The sequence below is a fragment of the Paramisgurnus dabryanus genome, chromosome 6, assembly GCF_030506205.2.
Source record: "Paramisgurnus dabryanus chromosome 6, PD_genome_1.1, whole genome shotgun sequence".
Taxonomy (NCBI): Eukaryota; Metazoa; Chordata; class Actinopteri; order Cypriniformes; family Cobitidae; genus Paramisgurnus; species Paramisgurnus dabryanus.
In genome coordinates this window covers 23,896,829-23,917,511 of record NC_133342.1, presented here as the reverse complement: position 1 = coordinate 23,917,511, position 20,683 = coordinate 23,896,829, and the positions used below count along the sequence as shown (strand labels likewise).

Here is a 20,683-nt window from a genome sequence, read left to right as displayed (position 1 = left end):
AAAGGAGAACAGCAGGACACAGTGCCACACATTACAGCCCCACCACCTCCCGCATTGTCCTCCCTTACAGGCCAAATGACTGCTGGAGGACTCGCAGAGTTAAGTTTCTAATCTCTCTTAAGGGGGTTGGGGCTCCTTTTTTGTCATGGTAATCTTGAGTATTGTGCAGGTACAGTATGTAACACATGTAAATGAAGGAGTCCTTCACTGGTTATCTGTTGGAAGGTTTGACTAGGTTTGTCTCTCTGTTAGCGTCCAGTTACATCTATTCCAAAGGGTTTGCATCTCTCTGTGACCTGCGTTTCTATCTTTGGCTTTCTATAGACCACCTCTGGGTGTGTGACTCTGTGAAGAGTAAATGCAATATTTCTGTGCCAAGCTCCATCAAAAATGACCTTTACTGCTCGCAGCAAGACACCAAAGCAACAGACACCTGCTGTTCCAGTCCTTGAAGAGCTGCTAGGCCATCAAACCACACATATATCACACATAGCACACAATAATCTATGCTTTAGAAATGTGTTTCACACTTGCCTACCAGAGCATTGTCGATTTAGAGGATTGAGCGAGAAAGTAAATGTGAACTTTCTGGCACCGACGACAACATTGGCTAGTGTTCTGGTGTGAGATGTAAGAAGCAGCCAGAAAGCAGGGCGCAGATGCGGACCAAACCTGCAGCTGGGTTTGTGTGTGACACTGATAAGAGATGCTGCTGGAGAAAAACCAGCCTCGCTTGGTCCAAGACAGAAGACAACGTGCACCAGAACATCAAGGGAATAGAAGGAAAAGGGATTTTTATGGTAGACAAAGATGGATCGGGAGTAACAGGATAACGTGTAATCCTTACAGGGTTTCGGTTGCTGATCGACACTTCTTATGAATAACAGCATCATACGATTTTTAAGGACTAAAATTAGGAAAATTAGCGCATATTTTACTCACCCTCAAGCCATTCTAGGTCTATGTGACTTTCTTCTTTCAACCAAACACAGTCAGTGTTATATTTAATATTATACAGCCTCTTTTCAAAACTTCAAAAAAGTACACCAATCCATCAAAAACTAAACCATATTAAATGTCTTCTGAGGTGAAGCCGGTAGGAAACATATTTTAAACTTTATAAACTATGGCTTAACAAGTGTTCACAAAAAAGTTGTGCCTACGTTACAAAAACTCATCACCGTTCGTATGTTGTCTAAATAAAATCACACTTAAAGTATACACTCACCTAAAGGATTAATAGGAACACCATACTAATACTGTGTTTGACCCCCTTTCGCCTTCAGAACTGCCTTAATTCTACATGGCATTGCTTCAACAAGGTACTGAAAGCATGCTTTAAAAATGTTGGCCCATATTGATAGGATAGCATCTTGCAGTTGATGGAGAATTGTGGGATACACATCCAGGGCACGAAGCTCCCGTTCCACCACATCCCAAAGATGCTCTATTGGGTTGAGATCTGGTGAATGTGGGGGCCATTTTAGTACAGTGAACTCATTATCATGTTCAAGAAACCAATTTGAAATGATTCAAGCTTTGTGACATGGTGCATTATCCTGCTGGAAGTAGCCATCAGAGGATGGGTACATGGTGGTCATAAAGGGATGGACATGTTCAGAAACAATGCTCAGGTAAGCCGTGGCATTTAAACGTTGCCCAGTTGGCACTAAGGGGCCTAAAGTGTGCAAAGAAAACATCCCCCACACCATTACACCACTACCAGCAGCCTGCAGAGTGATAACAAAGGGATGATGGATCCATGTTCTCATTCTGTTTACGCCAAATTCTGACTCTACCATCTGAATGTCTCAACAAAAATCGAGACTCATCAGACCACGCAACATTTTTTCAGTTTTCCACTGTCCAATTTTAGTGAGCTTGTGCAAATTGTAGCCTCTTTGTCCTATTTGTAGTGGAGATGAGTGGTACCTGGTGGGGTCTTCTGCTGTTGTAGCCCATCTGCCTTAAGGTTGTGCGTGTTGTGGCTTCAAAAATGCTTTGCGGCATACCTCGGCTTTAACAAGTGCTTATTTCAGTCAAAGTTGCTCTTCTATCAGCTTGAATCAGTCGGCCCATTCTCTTTTGACCTCTAGCATCAACAAGGCATTGTAAAATACTCAGACCAGCCTGTCTGGCACCAACAACCATGCCACGCTCAAAATTGCTTCAATCACCTTTCTTTCCCATTCTGACATTCAGTTTGGAGTTCAGGAGAGTCTTGACCAGGACCACACCCCTAAATGCATTGAAGAAACTGCCATGTGATTGAATGATTAGATCATTACATTAATGAGAAAATGAACAGGTGTTCCTAATAATCCTTTAGGTGAGTGTATATCTAACACAGTTTAAATTAAATTTAGTTTAAATAAGTTTGGTTATACATGATCCAGTTTGTGAAAGTTATTCCAGCTAAAGTTATTTTTTGTTGTTTACTGTTACATACATTTATCATACATAATCTAAAGAACATTCTGTGAAAGTATAACAATAATATATTTAATATTGAGTGAGTAAGGTCATGTCAAAGATTGAAATCTATGAGTGAAACCAAACTTTAAGTCCCATATATATACTCTTAAAAATATAGGTGCTTCATGGTTCCATAGGCTATAAGAATAATTTTTGTCTGAATGCCGTATTCATTCTGCTGCCATGTTGATTTTAAATTGAGGCTATGAGGGATGGATTTCCAAAGCGTGCACTTTAAACCTATTGTTTTGTATCAAGATGTTGGTCATTCAGCCATCAAAACACAGAAAATACATAGTTTTACACATTTCCACAGGATAAAGAACCTCAGAAAATGTGGATTGTTCAAATTAGAAGGGACATATGACCTAATTTAAGATGAGAATAGCGCATTGTGTACATAATATCTGTTTTGGATCTGTTTTCGTTCATTTCTAATGTTGTAAGCATGTTCACTTTTATTTAAAACACTATAGTCCTAAACCTAAGTACATATCTTCAATTTGTACCAATTACAAAAAATACAAGGCATGAATACATTAAAAACTTCTTCGGTACACCAATATGGTGCAAGAATACAATATTTTATGACATTACCCAAGTATTCTCCTCCAGTTTGTATAGAACATAAGAGTACGTATGTCCCATGTATTTTCTCCATTGTTTTTTTAAAGGGGATATCGTGAAAATCTGACTTTTTCCAAAGTTTCTTTGCTTTAACACGAAATTGTGCAACTACTCTATTAAAGTCCTTCTCACTGAGCTGTTTGCTAAAAATAATCAAAGTGTCACTATTTTTTGTGTGTGGAGGACAGCTATGCATTAATGAAATCATCAGCTTACATCACCAGGAGACAGCAAATATCTACAACGGACCAAGATGGCTTTATTTGTTGTTAACCCACAATATAACACCTGGCTCACGTCACGACGAAAGCCTAGTGGCTCAAACATGTGGAGAACTTTCTGTATTTGGTTCGGTCCGAGGTCGAGCAGTGTTCACACCACAGATGGGTCGCAACAGAGTTCAGTTCTGCGGAGCCGCAGTTTAGTGCGACCAGTGTGCAGCTGTTGTGTTCACACTGACCCAAACGAACCGTACTCGGACCGACACGTCATGTGGGCTGACCTAAACAGTGCATGTGAGAAAGCAACCTTAGTTTTGGTAAACCATTTTCTGCAAGCATGCAAAAAAATTGATCTTGAAATTTGGCTCCCCCTGTGATGTCAGAAGGGGATAATTCGCCCCTTAATCTGCACTATCCAACCACGACACTGACATTTAGTGTAGAGATCAGCTCATTTGCATTTTAAAGGATATACCCAAAAATGGCACGTTTTTGCTCACACCTACAAAGTGACAATTATAACAAATTATCTATATGGTATTTTGAGCTAAAACTTCACATAAGTACTCTGGGGACACCAAAGATATATTTGACATCTTAAAAAAGTGTTGTGGAATGTCCCCTTTAAGACATGAACATTGACTTAATAACGTGTGACTGACTTGATAACAAGCTACGTGATAGTTCATTGTGCAAGTATTGTTAGAGGTAAAACCCCATATGAACCCCAAATGTTGTGTACAGATGTTATTTAGTTAGAAATTAATTCTGCTTTGGTTGCTTAATTTTTCAATGTTTTTAATGTATTCATGCCTTGTGTTTTTTTGTAATCCGTACGAATTGGAGATATGTACTTAGAAATGTGTTATGGGACTATATTATATATATAGAAAAGTAAGCATGCTTACCACATTACAAATTAATGATAGCCAACAGTACAAATTGCACTGCTCTTATCTCAGAATTAGGTCATGTGTCCCTTCTCATTTTACCAATCCATAATTTCTGAGTTTTTTTGTCCTGTGGAAATTTGCAAAATGTATTTTCTATGTTTTGATGGCTTAATGCCAGCATCCCGGTACGAAACAATAGGTTTAAGTGCACGCTCTGGATGTCCATCCCTCACATTCTCGTTTTGGAATCAATATGGTGTCAGGTTGAATATGGCGTATAAACAACCTTTAAAGGTTCTTTAAATGCATGACCTTTAGACGTGATAATGTAATAAGGTCATGGATGCGCAGGGCTAGTGCAAGATGAGAAGTTATGGTTAAAAAGTTTCGCTAAATAAGACCTTTATGCCTCGGTTGGGTTTTTTAAAGCCCTTTGAAGCTGCTTTGAAACTGTGAATTAGACCTTTAAAGTGGTCATAGCATGAATATCTGACTTTTTTCATGTTTAAGTGCAATTCTTGGGTCCCCAGTGCTTCTATCAACCTAGAAAACGTGAAAAAGAACAACCCAGTAACATAGTTTGGGTAACCCATTCTTTGCAAGCATGTAAAAAATTAGGTCGATCAGATTTCGCCTGTTTTGTGAGGTAGATAGCAAGGCCAATTACAATAATACTGCCCCTAAATCTGCACTAGCCAACCACAGCACTCCCACTTAAGAGAGAGAAAAAAATTGAGTATCAATTGCAACAAACCACCATCATTGCGATCAGTGTTTGCATTTCATAGCTATAAATAATTACTATCTGTGGAGTAGTTTGAGCTAAAACTTTACATATGCACTCTGGGGACACCAAATACATATTTTACATCTTTAAAAAAATCTCATAATATGACACGTTTAAACCTTGGGTTCAATTGAAATCTGCTATATGAAGTAAAATCCTGGAATGTGTTCCTCAAAAAACTTGATTTCTTTTTGACTGAAGAAAGTAAGACAAAAACATCTTGGATGACATGGGGGTGAGTAAAAGATCAGGACATTTTATGAAAGTGGACTAATCCTTTAACATCTAAGGAACCTTTCTGTTTCACAAAAGGTTCATTGTGGTTAAAACGGGTTCTTCAAATTATGAAAAAAGTAAGAAAGAAATTGTTTTGTAAAGAACCTTTTGACTAAAAGGTTCTTTGAGGAACCAAAAATTGTTCTTTTATGAACCTTTCAAGTACCTTAATTTTTAAGTGTGTAGTGTAGATGGATATACATTTTAGGAAGGGCTTCCTTCACAAAAGGTTAATCATAATCAGAGGTCCTTGGCATCATAAAATCGGAACACCAATGATTTACATCTTGCAGAAATGAAACATTGATATCTGATGAGATGTCCCATTCTTTCACATGACCCCTGCTGCATATCAACATGAGCTATGGAGAGCATTCTAGAAATCTTAATGGGCGACTGGACATAATGAGGGTGTTTGTGTAGTGCGGTAGCATTTAGTTTCACAGTGAAATATACCCTCTCTCTAGGGCCGCACAGCTCACAGACACTTGATTTGGGCAACATGGCGTCTGATGAGTCACGCCTGTGGTGAATAATCCGTCTTCATCTAAACCGGGTGACAAGCACAGACCAGCCAGGTCAGAATTCACAGTCATGTAATAATTATGTCTCACTTTTGCACGGGTGTAACAATTTTGAGGCGTGTGTGATTTACTGATTTATCTGTTGAATTATAAGCCTATGTTGTAGAACATTTTCACCTATAAAATTTTGTTAGAGACAGTTCACCCTAAAATTAAAATTCTGTCATCATTTACAAACATGTAAGTAAAGGAATTGGGATTTTGAAGTGAAGCACATTTCACAAATATTCTTCGGCTCGTAGCAGGCTACAATCCAAAAGTAGTTTAAAGTTGTCATCTGTTCGCACTACTTACCAGCATGCCGGAGTGCACAAATGTGTGTGCGAGTGTGATGCACGGGGCAGCTGAGCAGTCGGCATGACACTCGTCACTCAGCCTGCGATTGATGCTCTGCCTCTCGCCCTCAATGTCACGCACGACACATCCGTCTCCGGGGGAAACAGAAGGTGTGAGAGCGTGTGACAGTTTTAAATCCCCTCAACCGGAGAGAAGGACATCGTCGCTGCATCTGATTGAGCTCAGCCACGTCCCTCCCCCTACCTGTGTCATCGGCACAGGATACTGTGATCAATCACGTAACCAAGACGGCGAGGCACCGGGTCGTCAAGGCGACAGCGAATCGCTCTTTATCGAAAAGCTGCAGAGACAGCCGGCCTGGCCAACTCCAGCTGGAAATGGCATGTTTATTGGCTCAGAATAAGAATTAGCTGGCCAAAGACTGACATTTTAGGAAAACAGCAGTTTTTAGGATCATTGGCCAGAGGGGTGGACGCTACATTATTACTCATGCTTTTTTTTGTCACAATCGGGTAGAAAGAAAGATAAAGTCAGTGTAGGTCATCGATATCACATTCCCTCGGCTTACTAAAACCCTAAAGGCTCTGCGCTAAATGTTAAATCAGTTTATCTTATGAACAGGACACAGTTAATGTATCTCTACCCCACAAGTAAAGATACAAGTAGATCATCTCGTCCACAGCGAGCACACTGAGCCCCAGGCTTACATTGGCAGACCTGTCACAACGGCTAATGAACCTTGCTTATTGAAAGAGTCTCTGTCTGCTGATGATGAGATGATTATGTAATAGCAATTTTGATTAGTTGCACCTCAATGCCTCGGGTCATCCTCTATGAGAGATCATTCTCACATCCATGAATCAATCCTGTGTAGAGTGACTAAACAATTAAAGGTGCCAAAGAATGCATTGAAATAATATCTACATGCAACAATTATTCAGAGTTGGTTTTACATATCCATTTGCAGCCCTAGGATTTGCCCCTGAAATGAAATGATCGATTATTACCTTATTTGAAATGGTCATGAATAATAATGTTGAGCTCTGCTCTGATTGGCTGTTTCTCAGAGCAGCTCATTTGAGTAGCTTTTTGTGTGTGCAAACAGACCTTATGTTTGAGCCTGTGTCAGACGAAGATACAGAAATTGAGGAATAATCAATTGTTTGGAGGTTTTTTCAGTATGGACCAGCAAAACGTAACTAACGTTAATAATAGAACTTCATTGTAAACGTTAGCATACAGCATTAACTAGCGTATAGCGCTAACTCAGCAGCAGTCATAACTTTTTTTTAGCATTGTAACATCATTGTACTTAATTTAATGTGTAGTTCCATATTGTATATCTCAACTGTAATGTCTTTATGCCTGTCTTTTGGATGCACAAGGTTTATATTAGGAGGAAACAATAGTGTTTGAGGCTCACGATATGTCATTACCATGTACAGAACTCTGTACTATTATTCATCTATGCCTAGCTAAATACAGTTTTCCATTCAACAACGCCTTTAATACTGTTTGGGTGTTTCTGTTTCTTAGTTGCTACTAGGCGGCACAAAGGTCACAGGTTTGATTTTCTAGGGAACACACATAGCTACTGATAAAATGTATGGTTTGAATGCACTGCAAGTCACTTTTGCTAAATGTAAAGCCACAGTCACTCAAGGCAATTGTCAGGTGGGCAATAACAAACTCAGATTTTGTCTATACGCATGACATATCTTTTAGAGAGCAGCTGCTGAGGAAAACATTCACTTTGGCCTTTCAGTAAAAGGGCCTGTCCCGAGGGGAAGCTGCCACTGCAAGCTCGAATCCCAGTGGCCCGACGTTAGTGAACTGTGCCGTGTTGCCAAGTTTGACGCTCAGCGGCTAACCACAACCTGCCTCCGCGCCAATGACAGACTTCACACCCAGCAGTCAGTGGTTTGTGAAGGAGGCACGATGCCGGCGGTGACGAGCCCCGTGCGAGGGACTGTGCCATGTGTCAAGATAACACATAATGACTAGGAACCACAGATTTTCACTGCCACTAAAACCACTCAGACAACAGGAGAAGTCGTTTTTCATGAAAAACAGGAAACTATGAACAACAACTATAGTATGAGCAGCTCATTATTTGCTTGTGTGAAAAAAGCATCTCCGACGCAGTATGTCCACAAGTAGTACTATTAAAGGCATAATTTTGAGAATGTCACATGCAAGTATCTACTGTCCAAATCTCAACCTCCAGCTCCTGCCAAGGAGCGGCATGCTGGGTGCACACGAGACCTATGGATTTCACGAGCCACTTCATCGGAAAGTGCAATTATGAAAGATGTCTGTCGAGGGGGAAACCTCGTTCCAGGCGTTAGGCTCATAATGGCTGGCTACTGGAGCGGACAGAGAGCCCCTGCCACGTCCTCTCGTCCTGTCGGAGCGCGTTATGTCAGCCGCTCCACAGGACTGATGCTGTTTATGATGGTTAGAATAAACAGGCCTGTCGGAGTCGCTTTCTTCTCGCTCTGCCTGGCAACAAAGCCATGCAGCTCTACTGTATGTGGCGCCTTGTACAGAATTATTTGTGTGCTTTATTAATTATAAAACATCTTAATGTTTAGAAGTAACTACTTTGCATTTGAATTTAACAGCATAATGGCTGAAAATTGACAGAATCAATTGGTATAATAAATGACATGGACTTTGTATAAAAGGGCCATTGTTGTAAGAGGACCGTGGCACTAAATGTTACCAGACATCCTCAGAGAGCAACACAAACACTGTTTTGGTTTCCTAGGCGAATATTGTGAGTCACTTTTATTAAAAGCATCATTACTACAGTTGGCAGCAATTTACAGTTCATCATACATGATGGTTCCAAAAAAAAGGAAGAAAAAGGACACTCACAAAAAGAAAAAAACAACAAACATATACAACATTTATGTCTGTAAACTTCAAGGCTAGTTAGAATTGAGGTAATGCTGTTCAGCTTTGTGGCTAAAGTAACAAAAGTCCATTCAAATAGATAAAGGTACCTGATTTTATTCTTACACCAGTGCATTAACATGGATACAATGAGACAATTTTGACTGCAGTGATTTATTTCATGTCATTTTTCACTTTCCGGTGTTTAGTCAAAGAGAGTAAAATTGAACATTCAAAAGCTGCCTTCGTTATTGCTGTCTCCACAGGTTGAGAGGTCTCCTCACCCGTTTGGATTGTCAGTGTGAGAGACTGGGAACAGTCCGAGTGTAGACTATGATATGTGAGAACTTCACCCGCTCCTCTCAGCAGAACAGTACAACAAAAACCAAAGATCCTTACTCAGCAGCGGAGTCTTAATGCCGTTAAATTGTACACCACTGAATATTATGAGATGCTACTCGTCATTACAATATCAACAGTAGAGAGAGAGTGAGAGAGAGAAATGACGAAAAAAAAAATCGAAACAATATTAAAATTAAAGGGAGCAGCATAGCACTATTGGAACGATTAATTCCTATAATATTTCATGACATTTCCATCTCATCTAGAAGGCACCCAAACAGTGCCGAAGACTTAAACAAAAACAAACAAACGAAAAAGAAAAAATACAGAGGGCAGGGGAACACCCTTTGACATCCACACAACTCTACTTCAGTTTGTTTCATCCCTGGCTATGCTAAAATGGTTACACAGAGACAGCTAATTCGCTTTCCTGTTACGTTACCAGTCAAGAAAAACCAAACAACCAAATTCAAAAAGTGTTTTGGATATAGAGTTGGCATGTAAACAACTGGACAAACCATTCTGTCAGTTTCAGTCAGCCCCGGGGAAATGTAAGGCGGCCTATTTTAGTTTTCAGTCACTTTTGTCCTCCTCATCAGCAGGGTCATCCTCATCGTCGTCATCATCGTCATCGTCGTCGTCATCATCCTCCATGGAGTCCATTTCCTCTGCTGGTCCTGCCAGGTCGTCATCTAGTACGGATGAATCAGCAGTCTTGTTTTGGCTCTCTTCCGAGTCACTGTCTTCAAGTGTGTTGTCAGCAGTTTCCACATCAGCCGTGGAGGCGTTCTGGTCCTGTTCTGCGTGGGGTCCTTTATTGGACTCCTTGTCCTCGCCGGTGGCCCCTAAGGCCCCTGACACAGCAGTCTGGAGGTCAGCTAGAGAAGCCTGAGGAAAGCCCGGGATGCTCAAGCCACCGAGGTTGGGAGATAAGAACATGGATGGGTAGAAGAGGCCTGGGGCCATTGTGGAAAGAAGGAAAGGATTGAAGGCTAACGAGCTTGCCGACATTCCAGCAGTGGCGGCGGCGGCTGCAGCTGCGGCGTTTAGAGCGGCAGCATCTCCTGTAGCCTCGGCGGACTCAGTTTCGCTCGGTTTCTCAACTTCCTTATCATTATCTATTTCCTCCCCTTCCTCATTCTCCTCGTCCTTCTTAGTCTTGGATTTCTCCTCAGCCTGTGTTGTGCTGGAGGCGCCGTTGGTGGCTGTGGCAGCTGTAGCCAGGTTTCCTCCAAACAGTCCCCCTAGGCTAAACATGTTGGGTAGGCCACCCATGCTTGAAAGCATCAGAGGCATCATGGCAGCAGCGTGCTTGGCATCTGCTCCTCCTCCAAGACCAGAAGGAAAGCCCATGAGGCCAGCAGCCAGCTGGAGGCTCTGGAGACTCTGCAGGCCTTGCAGACTGGACAGGTCCATACCTCCAAACAGTCCGTTCATTAACAAAGGATTGACACCAGAGGTGGATGCCGCCGCCGCAGCTGCCTGTGCCGCTGCTGTTGCCTTGGCGATTTCAGATTTGGGCCGTCTCCCTCTGCGGCGCACGCCTTCCTCTCTTACTACTGGCCCGGTTAGGAGACGGTCAAACATGGACTCTGGGAGAAAGCCCTGGTAACATAAAGGGATACCATATATTTAGGCGTACAGTGATATACATTATAAAAATATCACCAGTGAGTTTATATTATAATTGAAAGATGGACTCACCGATTGTTTAACAATATCTGTCCAATCTGGGGAGATTGCAAATTCTGGATTTTCAACTAGCCAGCGTGGTAAATCCTTCATTGGAGGGGCCATGGCTCCTCCCATCTGTAATTATGTAAAAATCGTTTTTAGACATGTACAGATGTAAAAAAAAAGATAAACCACTTGAACGCAATACTTGCCTTTCTCCCGTTTCTTATATTAACAACAGGGACCCTCTCCTCTCCAGTCAGTGTGTTAATGTCAATCTTGTTGGGGTTGCGACAACGGTGTCTTTTCTGCTTGGGCTTGCCGAATTGTGAGAGGAGGTCCTCATTCTTCTGAAAGATAAAAACAGAATTTTGTAAAAAAAAGTACATTACAATAGATATGTTCACAACAAAAGGAAAAGGGGGTTTAATAAGAAGAATAGCACACTAATTTCACTCACTGGTACATATCCAGGCATATCCATAGTGTAAGTGGGATGCTGTCTCAACCATTCCCTTAGGTCCTTTGTGCTAGGTCCATCTTCTCCTTTAGAATGGCCTCCCTCTTCTAGACCATCACCAGGAACCTTCTGTGCAGGAGATGAAAGGTGTCTGTGTGCCCCGTCCCCAAAAGCTTTGGTCCCATGTGACTCTTCCTGCAAAGGTCACAAGTAAAGAGAGAATTAGAAAATACAAAAATTAAAGAAGAGACGCATGTTTCTGATCATTTTTATTGTTTCTAGATACGTACAGCACTGAGCTGTCCTCTCTTGTTTCCCATAAAGAGCATGTCCAACCCCTCCACATTTTTCCTACGGCCTCTCTTTCTCCGATTGGGAAGTTCAGCATCCAGTAGAGTGCCGTTGGCTCTTGGTCTTGATGAAGCGCCTGCTTGCAGCAGCTCCATCTGTGCCTTCAGGGCCGCAGAAGAGGACATGGCTCCAGGGAAGGAGGCGGATGAAGACGAAGACATGCCGTGCAAGGCCTTCGTCAGATCCATGGCCTGAGCTTGACCATCTGCGGCATGTGACTCTCGTAACTGGGCTACCATCTCCATTAAGTTCCTACGCTTGGCAGCGCGCTCTGCCTCGATCTCCACCTTTCTCCTCCTGCGCCTGCGCTGCCGAGGTACTGACAGACTCAAAGCCTCATCCTGCGCACCAGAAAGGCCAAGAAAAATGAGAAGGTAATTAGACATGACTCTTTCAACGAATTACAAAGCATCTATTTTGTGTAGTTTTAGAGGATATAATACAATAGTATTAAGTTACAATTACAACAGGTGTTGAATATAAGGGGGACCAGAAAGCCAAGTTGTGGGCAGGACTTACCTTGTTGACCTGCGGTGACATGGTGAGGTCCTCGCTACCACTATAGCTGGTCTGACCCACCATTGAGAGATCACCAAGACTCCGCCTCGGAAGGGGGCTGTCCATCGCCATGGAGCTGTAACCAGGCAACATCCCAGGGAATTCAAAGAACTGCCTCCGATTAGAAGGCCACTTGCCCTTTATGACCGCTTCACAGATGTTGTCCATACGATTGATCATTACCCTGTCCTGAAGTAAAAACACAGAAGAGGAGCACAAGTGTGAGAGAGTGCATGCACGTGATCACATACATAATGAACTACATGGAGTATAAAGGGTATTATAGCTTAGATTTCTGCTTGTAAGGAGCTTTTAATGCAATTTTGTTATGTTAATAGGGAGGGGACTCAACAGGAAAAATGCAAATTAACTTCATGTAATCTGTGTACATCTATAACTCAGAAGGTTAAAGAAAAATGTTTTAGTTGTATTTAGACACCCCTGTAGCAAACTATGTAATTATGATTAAATATACAAAGTAATTATATATAAATATACAAGTAAAACGAAAAGACAAAATCTGTTAGCCAAAACAAAATGTAAAATGGTATAAACATGACTCTGCTAACCTTGGGCCAAAAGGAGAATAGAGAGCGTTCACTGAACATCTGAGAGGCTGATGGCTCCACGTCATCAACACCGAAGCAGTCCCTGGTCTCATCGCGGGCAGTGCTCAAGGAGGCATTACTCTCCTCATCAAAATTCTTTCTCTCAGATGAGGCTCCAGCTGCGAATCAAAATAATATCTTTTAATGCAAATCTTCAACAAGACTTAACATTCAACTTTACATGTAAAGGGTGAATTCTAAAACTCCAAATTAACCTTTCATTTGCACCTGGAAAAAGATTTTAGACTTGTATCAATGTATACCTTCAGCTTGTGATGACTTTTCCGATTTGTCGTCTTCGTCCATCTTCTCCTCCTCTTCTTCCTCGGATGTTTTGTCAGTTGACAGTTTACTTTCGGTGATTAAGGGAGGAACCTTCTCCTCCCTTTCAGTGTCTTTATCCTCAGTTGTTGGGAGCATGTCTGTGAAGGGTTTCTCCTCAGCCATGCCATCTTTAGGACCACCCTGTTCTTCCTTGGTGGTCTTAACTTCCATTTCTTCTTCTTTCTCCTCCACCTCCATATTCTCCACTTTGGGCTCCTGCTTAAGACTCAAGTCATTTGCCACCTCCTCCGTCTTTAGTTCCTCCTTAGGAGACAAAGCTCCAGTTTTCTCCTCTTTGATCTCCTCAACCTGGCCATTGTTCTCCACCTTGGGTACAACATCATCTCCTGGCTCTTCCTTCACTTCCTCATCTTTGACCAGGGCCTGAGGAGTGAGAGGATCAGAGATGATGGACAGTTCTGTACCCTTGCCCTGTGTGAACTTCCGATGGGCCTCCAGGAAGCTCAGTTCGGGGTCATTGAGGATGTGGTAGTCTGTCCGGCTGACGCCGTGCTTTGACGCACCCCGTAACAGGTCTAGGTCGTGGCGTCCAGGCTCCCACCAGGCTGGAAGGTCGGGGCTGGGTTGGCAGAGACTCAACCGCTCCTCCAGCAGGGGGTGCAGCAACACCTGCTCCCTGATCCGCCGTAGCAATTCAATGCGATATAGTGTCCGTGAGGCCCGCTCTTCTGTAATTGGGTCAATGATGAGGGTGGGGTCTGGCAGCTCTATAAGCAGAACGGAGGGGAAATAATTAGCAAGATGCATGATCAGGGATTTTTTATTCAAACAGCAGTAGCAGCAATGAACACAAGAACCGAATTCTCCAAATACATTAAATACAATGAAGACCAAAACAGCAACAAAATCTAAAAAACTGGCACAGACTTCGGTTTCATTTAATAGATGATTTAATTCGTAGGCTAGCAGAAAAACAAAGACGTAAAAGAACAGAGCTATTAAAGGATAGAGGAAGCAGACAGGGTTGTGGGTACAAAAAAGGAAAAAAGTTGGGACTTGAAGACCAGAACTAAAAAAGCAGACAACCACAAGATAATTATTTTGGGAATACACTGGGAATACAGACCAATTTAATGGTAATTTCCATCCTTCAAAACATACACCGTGATTTTACAGGTCTACACCTTTAGTTTATCTACAGTTTCAATGGGAGTTTACCTGTCTCTGATTTAATCTGCATCCTGCACACTCGCTTGCACATGGCCACAAAAGAGTAGTAATATTTTTCCAGGCTCTCATCCGTCTTCTTGTCTAGACGAGCAAAAGCACGGAACTGGGACCAGTCAAAGCGCTGTTTGTGAACGTCATAAACCACACCAAATGTGGACACCACACGGTAGAAATCAGCCTCTTCACGCCTCGTCCATCTGGAAAACAGACGGTGGTAAAGCAAAAGAAAATAGAGATGAAAAACATGGCTTTTCAAATCACAAACTTTAAAACAAAGAATAACTAACACTCAATTTCACAACACAACTAGTTTGGATACTAGTCAGTAGCATTATCCTAAAATAAAAAGTTCTCAAAACCTCAGGAAATCATTCTGAGGTGGACAAACAGAAGCGAGGCGAATGGGCAATTGCAAGTTAAAATTATTTACCAATAATAAAAAAAGATGATTGCAGTATTTTTAGAGGCAGCTCACCTCTGTCGGCGTTCTTTAAAGTAGGCCGATCCATCAGCCAGCAGGGCGGCGCTGTCTGGTATGAAAGACGCTCCCTTAGCCATGAAGGGTCCACCTTCTGCCAGGAAAGCTACAGCCCCCTCTGGAACATAAGCTCCTCCCTCTGCTACCATGGAGAGGATGTCATCACGTGGGCGTCGACGACGGCGGTCAGGTTTAGTCATGGCTTCCTGCCTTAGCTGCTCACGTTTATGAGTGCGCTGATAGGCCGTGATGAGGCGGCGTAACCGTGCGGTCAGAGCAGAGGCTGGTGGCCAGTACAGATTGCCCGCCTTCCCGTTCTCACCCATTCTAGGAGCTGAGCACGAACAAACAGATGGCAATGATAAGCACAAATAGGGAAGCATACACAAACATTTACGTATTGGATAACTCAAGAAATACCTTCTCCACCCTCGCCATCAATTCCGTCATCTTTATCATCCAGAGGAGAGTTCGTAAAATCCTACAAATGTGACGAGAATTAGACAATCCATCCATAACCATTGTTAATATATCAGTTATATGTTTCTGCACTCACATCCAGATCGTCTTTAAAAGGCATTCGGAGTGGCCTGTATTCGGGGTCTTCATCCTCTCTATTGGAGAAAGAGAATGGCAATTAGTGTGGAACTCCGAACAAAGAATTAAAAGAAAAGAAAGAGGGCGACAGCCAGAGAGAGAGGAGAACAGGAGGAGTCCCTCTCACTGGGGCTGTGATTTCGGGCCAAACTTACCCCTCAACGCCATCTGCCATCATGTCCGCTCCCCTCTGCTCGGCAGCTATGGCCTTGGCATCAGGCATGCCCACCCTCTCCAGGAAACACAGGGTGGGGTCAGCACGCATAGAGTTGTACTTCTCATATCCTAGCAGAAGAAAAGAGAGCAGCGGAGAACATAAAATATGCATAATTACAGGCTGAGCTATGGGCTGGAGGGCTATTATTTCCCTGGTGATGAAGGCGGCATAAAATATGAGTTTATTACTGGAGTCAGATCTAGTTTCAAGTCTTATTGGATTAGGCATTTAAAAATAAAATGCTAGAGAGTCCACAGCAGACATGTGATGTCCTCAAAAAAATAAAAAGATAAAGCCTAAGTGAATTTGTTTTTGAAAGTGTAGTTTTGTGTTGATGCATTACTATTGAAAAACTATGTTTATGCTAGAGAGCACTGAATCCATCTGCTGAATGAGGCAACGTCAAAGCAACATTAAAAGAGTATGCAAGCACATAGATCAAAGATAAAGCATGCAGACTAAAATTGCATTTCCAAACACGAGTGTCGTAAACACTTCTGCAATTATCTTATATCCGAAGCCCCTTAAAAACTACTAAAAAGGGGGAGAAACAAAAGGCAGAGCCAGAGGAAAATGCCCGTTGAAACTGTCCAAGCAGAACAGATTTGAGCCTGCGGATCCCGACAGCGCACGACAGGGGAGGCGATTGGCAGGCTGGACCCACTTCAGCTGAGCCGCTGATCAGACAGGGCTCGAGCGCTCCCCCCTCCTCTGCTAGAACATCACATTTCAATTAGGATTTATGCGGTGACACATTGTTCCTAACTGCTGCCGCGCCCTGAGCCAAACTGTAATCATGAGGGGGTTTATAGGCCATCACTCTTTCCTCTGCAGTACAGGCCTGCCACCTCTCCTCTCCCTGCTTCCTCCCCAGACCTCCCTACTGAATTGGGATTATGATTAAGAACAGGCTGCCTGTGTTATATACACGCTCCTGTGTGCGTGTATGGACGCCAGCTGAGTTAACAAGGTAGCACAGAGCACCAGGGGAGAGAGAGAGAGAGCGCGCAACGAGATCTCTGTACACACATTCAGAAAAAGACCAATCTGAGAAAAAAAGCCTCTCATCAAGATTAATATTGGCTGGGAGAGCCGGCGGCCATTATTCAATAAAAAAGTGCCTCTTACTATATTTAATACAATTAAAAGTCAGCAGCAGAGAAATCCCCCTTTTTTATACTGCTTTTGGCCCCTTTTCCCCAAAAGATAAATCGTAACAGCTGCACTGCTTTCCAAAAGAAAAACAACCACGTCCCAAACCGGGAATTCAGCAGGTTCTCCCAGAACACTTCTTAACACTGCAGGTCAATGTTAATAAAATACGTTGAGAGGTGCCTGTTGCCTCTGATGGATTATATAGCCGTGCGACTCAACCCAGCTCTCTACCCATCCTCCATCAAGCGCACAATCAGCCATTTGGAAAATATCACAGATCAATCTCTAGGCAATATTACAATAGGTCAACATTAGCAATTATAGTCGCCTGTCACCACCAGAGCTCAGCTGTGAGAGGATGTGAAAATACTAGAAAGAGGCGGTGCTTACCGTGTTTAAAGACCCCGATGAGGAGGGATTTATCAGCGTCAATATCCCACCAATCAGTGGGGACTTCAGCATGGAAGGGCTGTGGGATCCAGATATCCAGTTCACTGCAAGCGAAAGACAAACAAACACAGGAAAGTGATTAAAACCAGGAGATGGCCGCAGTGGCACATAATCTAATGAGAGCTGCATTAATGTCTATCTGCCGACATCTGGTAGGAAATGCAACCATTAGCAAGCCGCATCTCATTTAGGCCCATTTCTCATCTTGTTTATGCAGGGCCAACTTGATTATGGCCAGAGATCTGAGCTACTTGCTTATCTCACCCCTCTCGTAAAACCATCGCAGTCATTAGAACTTCAGTCAAGTCCTTGAGAGCATCAGCATGGCAAGCACGTTTGTACATTATAAATGCATGCACATCTGGGTGGGGGTTAGGGGGCTGTCAGAAAGGGGGGGGGGCTGGTGGTGGAGGAGAAGGTGATGGAAGGAGAGGGAAGATAACAGCAGGCAGGATTCTGTGGAAGGAATGAAGGGAGATGCCAACCTTGAATCGGTTCCCTCCAGGATTCTGTCTGCCTGGTCTCCGATGACTTCCTGCCGCAGATAGTACAGCATGCGGACGCGCAGCAGAACTCTGTGAGTGGAGGAAAAAAAGAAGAGTTTGGGGTTAATGGAGTGACACGGTGGGAGTTGCCGATTGCAAGTAAGAAGGACAAAGAAGGCAGTAAACAAAAGAGTGAGTAAGTTTGGCCAGCAGCTCTGAGCTGTGCCAGCAGCAGCAGCAGCGGCAGCAGCAGCTCTTTGGCATGTGCCACAGCTCATCCATCATGCTGCCAGGGCTGATTAGCCACGCTGTGCGGCAGCCTCCACGCCTGACAGATGGCTGCACATAATCACCTCTGTGTGTGCCGCCTTTCACCCGCTTCCAACAGGTCTGCCTGGCACCTGGCCTGGCACTGCGCCGTTGCGCTTGGGGAGCTGCCCGTACCCACCCCCTCCCAAAAACACTCCAGCACCTTCATCCTCTCGTTTTCATTTCCTTCCTAATGCTGTTAGGGAAGTTGGGGAGGTGCTAACGGGACGCCTCAAAAGTACAGAGGCAGAAGTTTGTAGTGCGGCGAGCAGATGGCTGGCGGTCTAAGCATCTCACATTTATCGTCTCGTAACGTTTCCTCAGCTGTTGCTCTGTTTCTCCATCTCTGGATGCACATCAGAGCCAGGTATATAAACCCTGTCCTATCTCCCCCCCCTCTCCTATCACTGCCTAGCATTAGACAGGACGCAACAATGCTGGCCTGGCAACAGAAATTATTTATCAAATGAAACCAGAGAGGCTTTGAAAAACAAAGAGACGTCAGGCCGGCAGCACACAGGGCACAATGGGCATGTGGGGCGAGTGACAAAATCATCTTGTGTGGCCTGATGAGTAAAAGATGAATTATTAATAGATCTTAAAATCTTTCATTTCAGCGATGAAAAAGATTCCTTATGGTCTGCCACTCATGATTTCGTTCACTTGGCAGATACCTTTGCCAGAAGGATGGGACCGTTTCATTTGCCAGAATCTCTACAGCTGGCCATTTTTTAACTGACATTCATTAGTCAAAGCTAAACTACTGAGGAGCCAAGCAGCTTAATGAAACATCTGCACCACAAGGTAACAGCACTAACTCACATTTGTACATGTTCATCTAAATTCATAAGTTTGCTTTAATTACATCTGAAGATCTCTTTGAAGAACTTTCGTATACTTCTAATTTAAAACCACCTGCTTGTAGGGATATCAAATTTAAAAGTAGAGCCAAAAAAAGTTCTCATACAAAATGATTTTCTGTATACTTAAATTCAAGAATAAGAAAGATGGACTTTGTGAAATAGCCCATACTTGTTGCAATGGTGTTTCAGGTGCCTTTTGTAACTGTCTTCTTGAAGCAGGATGTCAGGATTACAATCAGCAAGCCAGTCAGCCTGTGGCATGTGAGGCTGAGCAGTTTGCAGCTTCCCCTTTTTCCCTTTACGGCCCCGAGGCACTGGAGCAGACAGTCCTGAAACAACAGAAAAGCTACTGTTCAGCACACATACAGAATATAATGGCACATAAACAGTGCCACAGCGAATAGGCATGATGCAAGCTTAATGTGGGGTACAATGTCAAGGTTGCCGTGTCCTACCAGAGTGGTTGGTCAGTGTTCGGCTCTGCCCGTCCTCGGTAGGGGTGATGAGGTCCCAGATGAAGCTCTTGATGTTCTCATCTCCGCGGTAGTGCAGCAGGCAGTAGGCCAGAAGCGCACGGCAGATGGTCTCTACGTCCCGCTCCCTCAGGGGGCGCTTGAAGCGTCCGTGGGACAGGATGTCACCCCAGCGGCCCCAGCTATGCACAGCAGAAAAAAAGAAGTTAGCCAGAGCTCGAAAAAATATCATGAAATAGCCTAATTTCTATGTTCCCATTGAATATTCCAAAAATTCACATCCTTTTGAACCCTGATATTGACATTGAGTTATATTATATTGTTTTTGCTAATTTAAAAAGGGAATTTAACCTGCTCAGAAACAGTAAATGGACCAAAGAACCGTTTAAGCATAGTATTACTCTATTACGCCTCTTAGTTTATCTTTTTAAATGAAGGGAGTGGCACTACTGACTTGTGGCATAGTACATGACCATGAGGAGACCCAGTGCCCTTGTTATTTGATGGAAGCACTCAAGCTCTGTCTAAGCACAGGCCTGCAGGGCTTTTGGGGAAAAGGAGGGGAAGTCTGTTTTGATTTTACAGCCCTACATTGCTCCCCCCCAAAAAAGAAAAATCATGAGAGACAAGGCCCTCCGACATGATGGACCTAATTTGCCGTGTAGCCCAGGGGTCTAGACACGTCTGACTGAAAAAAGAAAAAAAAAATACTGGTCAGACATGGTGCGTGCAGCCAGGCATGATTAGTGCTGAGTGCACTGAGGCCTGGCGTTTAATTAACTGCACGCGTTAGATAGCCGCGTTTCTGCCACTGCCCCGAGACAAGCAAGTGTGACAAACTCGGCCACTATACTGGTGGGCTGTGAGCTACCAGATATTCTCATTCCAAATGGAAAACAAGATGAGACAAGGGGTATTTAGACGGCAATGTAACAAAGCAGGAAGCAGAATATCCTGTCTCATGGCACTGGGATGGTCCTTCCTGCTTAATCTGGTTTTCACTGGGAGCTATGGCAAAGAAATCCAAAAGCTTAATTTGTGCTTTAGGAAGATATGATCCAAATAGTCAGAGTGGGACAGATTTTGTCAT

The 20,683-nt window shown here is 43.3% G+C and overlaps 1 protein-coding gene across 2 annotated transcripts in view; it reads right to left on the bottom strand.

The window, feature by feature from the left end:
• Nucleotides 1-9,064: 9,064 nt before the first annotated feature.
• The window catches only part of chd7 (chromodomain helicase DNA binding protein 7), a 47,761-nt gene continuing 36,142 nt past the window's right edge, over nt 9,065-20,683 (bottom strand). The window contains exons 22-38 of one of the 2 annotated variants that reach the window (XM_065276210.1): nt 19,576-19,775; nt 19,290-19,449; nt 17,949-18,038; nt 17,404-17,507; nt 15,797-15,926; nt 15,601-15,658; nt 15,465-15,525; nt 15,042-15,378; nt 14,555-14,763; nt 13,315-14,103; nt 13,013-13,170; nt 12,405-12,632; nt 11,825-12,226; nt 11,535-11,729; nt 11,287-11,424; nt 11,105-11,209; nt 9,065-11,005 (exon numbers count right to left, since the gene is read on the bottom strand). In XM_065276210.1, coding sequence (XP_065132282.1) covers nt 9,974-11,005; nt 11,105-11,209; nt 11,287-11,424; nt 11,535-11,729; nt 11,825-12,226; nt 12,405-12,632; nt 13,013-13,170; nt 13,315-14,103; nt 14,555-14,763; nt 15,042-15,378; nt 15,465-15,525; nt 15,601-15,658; nt 15,797-15,926; nt 17,404-17,507; nt 17,949-18,038; nt 19,290-19,449; nt 19,576-19,775 — 4,396 coding nt within the window. In that variant the 3' untranslated portion in view covers nt 9,065-9,973. The remainder of the gene's footprint in view (nt 11,006-11,104; nt 11,210-11,286; nt 11,425-11,534; nt 11,730-11,824; nt 12,227-12,404; nt 12,633-13,012; nt 13,171-13,314; nt 14,104-14,554; nt 14,764-15,041; nt 15,379-15,464; nt 15,526-15,600; nt 15,659-15,796; nt 15,927-17,403; nt 17,508-17,948; nt 18,039-19,289; nt 19,450-19,575; nt 19,776-20,683) is intronic. The other variant, XM_065276211.1, reaches the window with a different exon arrangement.